The sequence below is a fragment of the Triticum aestivum genome, chromosome 4B (genome assembly GCF_018294505.1).
Source record: "Triticum aestivum cultivar Chinese Spring chromosome 4B, IWGSC CS RefSeq v2.1, whole genome shotgun sequence".
Taxonomy (NCBI): Eukaryota; Viridiplantae; Streptophyta; class Magnoliopsida; order Poales; family Poaceae; genus Triticum; species Triticum aestivum.
The window spans coordinates 122,253-131,770 of NC_057804.1; the positions used below are offsets into that span (position 1 = coordinate 122,253).

Genomic DNA, 9,518 nt, shown 5'->3' on the forward strand with positions numbered 1-9,518 from the left:
CATGTTTATTTATTTATTTTGCGAGAAAAGGAGTTGATATTAAAACGGCCAAATTACTGAAAGGTCCACACAGAAAAGGAAATTACAACCAAGCCCCTCTGCAACCCGACTACGCCGGCGCCGTGGACGAGCCGGTGACGCGTCATTTGCCGCTGCTCGCTGACGCCTTGGATCGAAGCAGCCCCCGGGCAAAACGGGAAGTCTCCGATCAACGGTCCCTGAGAACCTACACCCATGGATATAGGTATTCTTGGTTTGATTTAGTCCTTTTCGTTTGGCTAAGCGACCTGGGCCAGGTATTTGTATGTTGATGGGCCTTTTATGAGCTTTCAGAGAGACCGTGAAAAAATAATTGGGTCAAAATAAATCAACATTGTTGGAACTGAACACATGACCTCATGTCCGGATCTTCAACGTAACAACCAATGACCTATGCACGATTCACATTTACTAATCCCAACTCGCTCTCTAAATATAGAGTGGCAGTCCTGATGTTTAGGGCGAGCTAATTAAGCGAACGAGCTAATTAAAGAAAGGATTATGGGTTTAAATAAAATATTTAAACGAATGTGACTAACTAAAAAACAATATGGGTAAACAGGTGGAATAATTAAAAGAAAGATTGTGGTCTTAATAAATAGAATATTCAAATAGATGAGGCTAATTAAAGGAAGCACTTGAGGTAAAAGGGTGGGATAATTGAAAGGAAGGGCTGCTAAATTAGAAAATGAAGGATTTGATTCCCAACTAAAACGGATGAGGACGTCATGGTAATTAAAGGAAGGGTTATACTTAAATAAAATCAGTAAGAGATGGCTAAATTGCAACGTCTTTTTTATTGTTCATTTTGTAGAAGGATATTGCATTGCAATATGTTCTTCATAGTGAATCCGGTGTGTGGGACATTATGCCGACACAAACCATCATTTTTTTCCATTACAACGCACGGGCATATATATAACGGAATAATTATGAGCCCGTGTATATTATATATAAAGAATGTTTTACAGATGGATGATATATACTATATCTCATCCATATATGCTTTACAGATGATTATCGATGTCTCTCTCCGAAACAAATTACTGTACGTAATTAATTAATTAATAAGCTAGCCATGCATGCATGGACGCAAGAATTGATGATTATCGATCAAAATCGCGGGCCGCCACAATCTTATGATCACGTACGTGCACTAGTAGCCACCGGCAGCGGCGGCGGGAGTGGCGGTTGCTGCTGCTGCTTCGGCGGCGGGAGCTTTGTAGCCACCGGCAGCGGCAGCGGGAGTGGGAGTGGTGGTTGCTGCTGCTGCTTCGGCGGCGGGAGCTTTGTAGCCACCGGCAGCGGCGGCGGGAGTGGGAGTGGTGGTTGCTGCTGCTGCTTCGGCGGCGGGAGTGGGAGTGGCGGTTGCTGCTTCTGCGGCGGGAGCTTTGTAGCCACCGGCAGCATCAGTTCCGTTAGAGGCGCCGGCGGCGCCCTTGGCTGCGACGCACATGGCGGCGATGGTCCTGGTGAGGGCGGCCTCAAAGACGGTGAACTTGACCTCGGGCGCCTCGGCAACGGTGGCGGCGTAGGCCTTCTTGACGGCGGACTCGAGGGCAGGGACGAACTTGTAGCCCGCGTATGCGCCGCCAGTGGTCTCCTTGATGGCCTTGTCGAAGGCGGACTCGAAGACGGTGAACTTGTCGTTGACGGGGGCAGCGTCGGCGGCGGTGGCGGCAATCCTGAAGGCGGTGTCGATCTGGTTGACGGCCTGCATCTCGGCGGCGGGGATGGGGCCCTTGACCTCCTCGGTGGCGGGCTTGACGCCGTGGATCTCGAGGGTGCCGGCGATGATGCGGAGGGACTCGCTGAGGATGGCGATGAAGGAGTCGTACTTGGCCTCGGGGGTGGCGCCGTCGGCGGAGTCGTAGGCGAGCTTCTGGGCCATGCCGATCTTGGCGGTGAAAGTTGAGGCGTTGGACCCCTTGAAGACGTCCGCTATAGCCCTGTCCACGTCCGGGATGTAGGTGTCGGTGAACTTCTTGTACTTGTCCGGCCCAGGGACGACGGCGGCGGCCGCCACGGCCGCCTTGAAGGCGTTGTTCACCTGCTCCATCACATTCTGCTCCTCGGTCGTCGCCTTGGGCTGCGTCCCAGCTGGCCCTTTAGGGGCGTAGCCGCCGGCAGGGGTGGCGGGGGCAGGGGAGGCGGGGGCCGGGGTGGCGGGGCCGTAGCCGGCAGTGGCAGGGGTGGCGGGGGCCGGGGTGGCGGGGGCGTAGCCGGCATCGGCGGCGTAGGAGACGGCTGGCCCCGCCACAAGGGCGACGGCCAGGAAGAGCGCCACCGTGCGCTGCAGCTGCACCGCCATTGCTGCTTCTCTTGCGATTGCGATTGCGATATCGATGCTTGGTTCCTTGGTTGGAGGAGAGGATGGATGGATCAAGATTCATGGAGGTGGCTCTCCTTATATACCTGCCAGCTGCATGAATCAAGGAGAGGGGAGGGTGAGAGGCCACGAGAGATTTACGCGCCATGCCCAAATTAGCCACTCCTTTTTAAAGGTGTACCTGCTCTGCTCCCTCGATCGGTCACCAAATAGATGGCCTATAAATAAATTATTAAGTCAAAAGTCAATGCTTTCTATGTTTGTCCACTAATATACTCCCTTCGTACTTTAGTGATCTATAAACGCTTTAATATTAGTATATAAAGGGAGTACTTATTAAAAATATGGAGATTATTGTTGTCCTCTCGCCGTTACAAGCACACGGGATGTTGGGGCCGGTGGACTAAGATGTTGAAACCGACATGACGCCGAGCTACAACAGGCGCACGGAAAAAGAATGGCGTGGCGGTCTTGGGACCACCGGACGCCAATGCTGGAACTAGTGTGTAGTGGTGTTGGGATCAGCATGACGACAAGTTAGTTACAACGGCATGCGGATGTTGCAACGGTGGGAGGCTGTGTTGGGACTGGCACCCGGCAATGTTGTGACAGGTGTAGTGTGGAGCTGCAACGGCGAGATGTGGCGGCGGCCGCGCTCATGCAAGCAATGGTGCACCGAGCTATGGCCAGTGATAGGAGGTGCTACAAGTAGTATAATGTGCTGCTGCGACGGTGCTGGGAGGTGCCAACGAAGAGTTGTGACTGACTAAGTTATGGATTAGGGGGTGCTCGGTATGTCGGTTGCCAGTCCTTTGGGCTGGGCCAAGGACACCAACCGCCCCTCTAACCTCATCAACTGGTGGACCTCGTTCATTTGGTGTAAGAATGATGGGAAGGAATGGTCAAAAACTTGATGTGTACCCCAAGATTCCAAGGTAGATTGCCGAGTATTTGCCAACCGACTTATTTGTAACCCTAGGTACCTCGGTATCTATACAATGAGGCCTTAATTACCATTGGATTTCCTTATGTACCCCGCTGTCACAGGAGGGTAGGACAAAATATGTCATGCAAGTTTTTATTATAAGCATGTATGACTATATACGAAATACATGCCTACATTGAATTGATGAATTGGAGCTATTGTGTATCACTCTAGGTTCTGACTGTTGTATGATGAATGTCATCCATACAAATAAACATCGCTGATCCAATGCCTACGCTTTGCTCATATTGTCTTTGCTAAGTTACTACTACAGTTGTTGCTACTGTTACAATTGCTACAAAACTGCTATCGTCAATGTTACCTTTACCGCTATTATCAAAATATCACACTACTGTGCTACTAAACACTTTACTGCAGAGAATAACTTTCCAAGCGTGGTTGAATTGACAACTCAACTGCTAAAGACTCACAAATGTTATTTGGGCCCCCTTTGTGTTGAATCAATAAATTTGGAGAAATGCTACCCTCGAAGACTGTTGCGATCCCTATACTTGTGGGTGGGTCATCTATCTTCATCTTGAGAAACAATTAGTGCATTCATACTGATGGGGCTGCTCTCTAGTGTTTGTTATCTAGATGCAATATTATTCTCTTCACATTTACATCTTAGAGCATCTCCAGCCGCGCCCCCAACAGGCCCTCCCTAGGCGTTTTTGCCGCGCCGGCACCCAAAAATCGGCCCAATCGCGCCCCCAGGAGCCCTTTTTAGCCGGTTTGGGCCGAAACTGACGCCGGTGGACCCAGGCCAAACCCGGCGCGCTGGGGGCGCCCGGGGACGCCGGGGCGAACGGTTTTGGCGCGAAAGAGCCACGGGCCAGCCGCGTCAGCAAGACGACGCCTCGTCTTCCCCAGAGCGCCTCGATTTCCTGCGGGGAATCAATGGCAAGGCTGCCGCCGGTCAGCCTTCCACTGATTCCTCACGAGACGGCGCGTCACGGCGGCGTGGCGATGCCTCCCCTCCCGCCACGCGTACACACGGCACGGGCTATAAAGACCCGCCGCTCCCCCTCGCCGCTGGCCACACCAGCCCGAGCCCAAACCAGCCGCCGCTGAGCTCTGCTCTTTCCCGTCCGCGCCGCCGAGCTCTATCTCCCCCGTCCTCCCCTTCCCTCCTTCCCTCTGCAGTGATGGCCGGATGCTTCCCTGGCGACGCCGCGGTAGCCAACGGCTTCGGCCGCCGCTCGCTCCAGTCGTCAGAAGCATGGCTTCTATTCGAGGCCAACATCCCGACGCCGCCGGACATGCGCGCCGGGCCAACGGGGTGGAGGCTCAGCAGCGGCAGCGTCCCCATCCCCCCGGTGCCCGATGTCGACGCGCGCCCTGACATCTACGCCGCCGAGGTCGACCGCGTGTGGTCGTCCCTGACTGACGAGAAGCGCACCCTCCCCCAGTACGCCGCCAACAACCACGCGGCGTGGGCGGAGTATTTCCAGCGGCGGCAGGCACAGCGGATGGCGTCCACGAACGGGGCGCCGGTCGTGGGGGGCCTCAAGAACAGCGACGGCCGCCGCCTCTGGTGGGGCGTCACCGGCCGCACATTGCACGGGGTACTAGAGTACCTCGAGGGCGGCAACAACCCGCCGCTGGCATACCCTGCCGCAGCGTCGCCCCCCCCCCCCCCCCGCCCGCTGGAGCACTGGGCCGTGGGTCACCAGGAGGTTTGGCTCTTCCTTCGCGTGCGGTCGTCCCTGACTGACGAGCAGCGCGCCCTCCCCCAGTACACCGCCGACAACCACGCGGCATGGGTGGCGTATTTCCAGCGGCGGTAGGCACAGCGGATGGCGTCCACGAACGGGGCGCCGGTTGTGGGGGCAACAAGAACAGTGATGGCCGCCGCCTCTGGTGGGGCGTCCCTGGCCGCACATTGCACGGGGTGCTGGAGTACCTCGAGGGCGGCAACAACTCGCCGCTGGCATACCCTGCCGCGGCGCCCGTCCCCCCGTCCCACCCCCTCCCCCCCCACCCCCCCCCCCGAGCGCTGGGACATGGGTTCCCAGGAGGTTTGGCTCTTCCTCCTCCTCCCACTCTACCGGCTCGCCGGCGCTCGTCGGCGTCAAGCCAGAGCCCGCCAGGGAGACGCCGCTCGGTCGGCGCACCCGCAGCGCCGACATCGTCATTAACGAGGGCGGCCGGCGCGCCTCCTCCTCGGCACCTCCGTGCTTCGTCAAACCGAAGACGGAGCCGGGGCTTGCCGCCGTCAAGCGCGAGCCGGGGCTCGCCGGCGGCGTCAAGGAGGAGGAGCTCGACGACGAGGCGCCCCTGAAGTGGGAGCGCGACGAGGCGGCCTTGGAGTGCTTCGAAGCCCGGCGCCGCGGCCGGGACGAGGGAGGGGTCGTCGTCCTCGTCAATAGCGACGACGATGCCGCGCCGCCGCCACCGGTCTGAATTGGAGACGCCGGGCAGGGGTCCAGCAGCAGGGGCGGCCGCGCCATCAAGAAGGAGAAGGCCGCTGACGACGACGAGGACGGCGGCGACATCGGCGGCTTCGCCGCGCACAGCGACTTCTTCGCCCTGTAGATGTCTTTTTTAAAAATAATTTATGTAAACTCCGAACATGTTGAATATGAATGCAAGTTAGCCGAATTTATGCCGAGTTTGGTCCAACTTTACCGAATTCAGATCTTTTAAAATAAAAAAATACGCGCCTGGGGCGACCCTGGGGCGAGCGGCTGGGAACACGCTCGCCCCCGCGCCGATTTTATCACCGGCTCGCCCCCAGGGGGCGCGTAAAATCGCCGCCTGGGGGCCAACGGCTGGAGATGCTCTTACATGCTTGGATTGTGACAAATGTGTTGTTTTGTTTCCCCAACTACAGAAGTCAATCAATAAGACCGCAGAAACTTGGGGTTGAAGTGTCTTCACTATGAAATCAGTATGCTTCTTTTCGTTCTTCAACTGTCTGATTGGCTGGCACAAATATCATCCTTACAATCCCAATTAAAGAGGACTTGGAAGACGGGTGGGTGTGGTACCACCCGTCTGCATACAACCTACTCTCTCCGTCTGTTAATAAGTGTACATCTAACTTTCATTCTAAGTCAAAGTTTTGAAATTTTAACCAACTTTATAGAAAATAATAGTAACACATATGACATCAAATTGATATATTATGAAAGTACATTTCGAATTGAATCTAGTGATACGAATTTGGTGCCATAAATATTTTTACTTTTTTCTAGAAAGGTGGTCAAAATTTTAAAACTTTGACTTAAGACAAAAGCTAGATGTACACTTATTCGCAGACGGAGGGAGTATGCAAGAAACTGGAAAGAGTATGAGCGGGTGAAGAAGGACAAGCAAATCAGGATGGAAAATAGTTTCAGTTGGAACTCCATATGGTGAGCGCCGTGTCCGATGAAGGTAAAACAATTTATATGGAGAGCAGCTCATAATAGTCTTCCCCTGTGTATACAAATCTCAAGCAAAGAGGAGATGTTGATACAGTATGCCCGGTCTACCAACGCAGAGATGAAGATGGTGCGACGCCTGTGGAGAGAGATGGGCCTGGAGCATGTACGTGCTAAATGTAAGGACCTCAATGATCCAAAGGAGGCAGCACATATATGCACTACTACATGGCCCGAATTGCAAGCATTGTTGCACTGATTTGGATTTGGTGGAATGCAAGGAACAAGCTACGAGCAGAAAATAAAAAGCTTGATGTTAAAGGTCTGCTACGGCAGGTTAGAGTATATTGTTAGAAGGGAGAGAGGGATCTACTTGGAGTACAAGCCAAGCCAGAATATTTGCTAGTCTAACCTATGTTTCCTAATACAATCACGTTACTCAACATCACCCCGCAGTCACAACGATAGCGACGCAGACGGTGAGACTGGAAAAGAATCCGAAGGCAAGCCGACGGATACCCCCCATAGTCATAACGTTCGACGCATCGCAGAGTCGTGGCTGGAGTGGAAACCGACGAGGTTGCTCAAGCAGGCAGTAGCCCTTTGTGCCGTTTGTCGTGAAGGAAATATGCCCTAGAGGCAATAATAAAGTTATTGTTTATTTCCTTATTTCATGATAAATGTTTATTATTCATGCTAGAATTGTATTAACCGGAAACATAATACATGTGTGAATACATAGACAAACATAGTGTCACTAGTATGCCTCTACTTGACTAGCTCATTGATCAAAGATGGTTAAGTTTCCAAACCATAGACATGAGTTGTTATTTGATCAATGGGATAGCATCATTAGGAGAATGATGTGATTGACTTGACCCATTCCGTTAGCTTAGCACTTGATCATTTTTGTTTACTACTACTGCTTTCTTCATGACTTATACATGTTCTTATGACTATGAGATTATGCAACTCCTGAATACCGGAGAAACACTTTGTGTGCTAACAAATGTCACAACGTAACTGGGTGATTATAAAGGTGCTCTACAGGTGTCTCCGATGGTACTTGTTGAGTTGGCATAGATCAAGATTAGGATTTGTCACTCCGATTGTCATAGAGGTATCTCTGGGCCCTCTCGGTAATGCACATCACTATAAGCCTTGCAAGCAATGCAACTAATGAGTTAGTTGTGGGATAGTGCATTACGAAACGAGTAAAGAGACTTGCCGGTAACGAGATTGAACTAGGTATTGGGATACCGACGATCGAATCTCAGGCAAGTAACATACCGATGACAAAGAGAACAATGTATAGTGTTATGCGGTTTGACTGATAAAGATCTTCGTAGAATATGTAGGAACCAATATGAGCATCCAGGTTCCGCTATTGGTTATTGACCGGAGACACGGTCATGTCTACATAGTTCTCGAACCCGTAGGGTCCGCACGCTTAAAGTTCTGTGACGATCGGTTTTATGAGTTTATATGTTTTGATGTACCGAAGGTAGTTCGGAGTCCCGGATATGATCACGGACATGACGAGGAGTCTCTAAATGGTCGAGACATGAAGATTGATATATTGGAAGCCTACATTTGGACATCAGAAGAGTTCCGGGTAAAATCGGGATTTTACCGGACTACCGAAGGGGTTACCGGAACCCTCCCGGGGGCTAATGGGCCTTGTTGGGCCATAAGGGAAAGAAAGAGGGGGCAGGCAGAGCGCCTCCTCCCCTCTGTCCGAATTGGACTAGGAGAGGGGGCGGCACCCCCCTTTCCTTCTCTTTCTCTCCCTTCCTTTCCCCCTCCTAGTAGGAGTAGGAAAGAGGGGAATCCTACTCCTAGTAGGAGGAGGATTCCTCCTCCTGGCGCACCAACAAGGGCCGGCCGGCCTCCCCCTTGCTCCTTTATATACAGGGGCAGGGGGCACCTCTAGACACATAAGTTGATCACAAAGATCTCTCCCAGCCGTATGCGGTGCCCCCCTCCATCATAATCCACCTCGGTCATACTATAGCGGTGCTTAGGCGAAACCCTGTCACGGTAGCTTTATCAACATCGTCATCACGCCGTCGTGTTGACAAAACTCTTCCCCGAGCTCTACTGGATCGTGAGTTCGTGGGACGTCACCGAGCTGAACATGTGCTGAACGCGGAGGTGCCGTACGTTCGGTGCAGAGGATCGGTCGATCGTGAAGACGTACGACTGCATCAACCGCGTTGTCATAACGCTTCCGCTTAACAGTCTATGAGGGTATGTGGACAACACTCTCCCCTCTTGTTGCTATGCATCACCATGATCCTGCGTGTGTGTATGATTTTTTTTTTGAAATTACTACGTTCCCCAACAGTGGCATCCGCGCCTGGTTTTATGCGTAGATGTTATATGCATGAGTAGAACACAAGTGAGTTGTGGATGATACAAGTCATACTGCTTACCAGCATGTCATACTTTGGTTCGGCGGTATTGTTGGATGAAGCGGCCTGGACCGACATTACGCGTACGCTTACGCGAGACTGGTTCTACTGATGTGCTTTGCATATAGGTGGCTGGCGGGTGTCAGTTTCTCCAACTTTAGTTGAACCGAGTGTGGCTACGCCAGGTCCTTGTGAAGGTTAAAACATCACTAACTTGACAAACTATCGTTGTGGTTTTGATGCGTAGGTAAGAACGATTCTTGCTCAGCCCATAGCAGCCACGTAAAATTTGCAACAAAAAAGTAGAGGACGTCTAACTTGTTTTTGCAGGGCATGTTGTGATGTGATATGGTCAAGACATTATGCTATATTTTGTTGTATGA

At 52.3% G+C, this 9,518-nt stretch overlaps 1 protein-coding gene across 1 annotated transcript; it reads right to left on the reverse strand.

The window, feature by feature from the left end:
- Nucleotides 1-958: 958 nt before the first annotated feature.
- Nucleotides 959-2,412, reverse strand: LOC543023 (pollen allergen Phl p 5.0101). Its single transcript, XM_044516182.1, has one exon. The coding sequence runs from the start codon at nucleotides 2,348-2,350 to the stop codon at nucleotides 1,196-1,198; it is 1,155 nt and encodes a 384-aa protein (XP_044372117.1). The 5' UTR covers nucleotides 2,351-2,412; the 3' UTR covers nucleotides 959-1,195.
- Nucleotides 2,413-9,518: the final 7,106 nt, after the last annotated feature.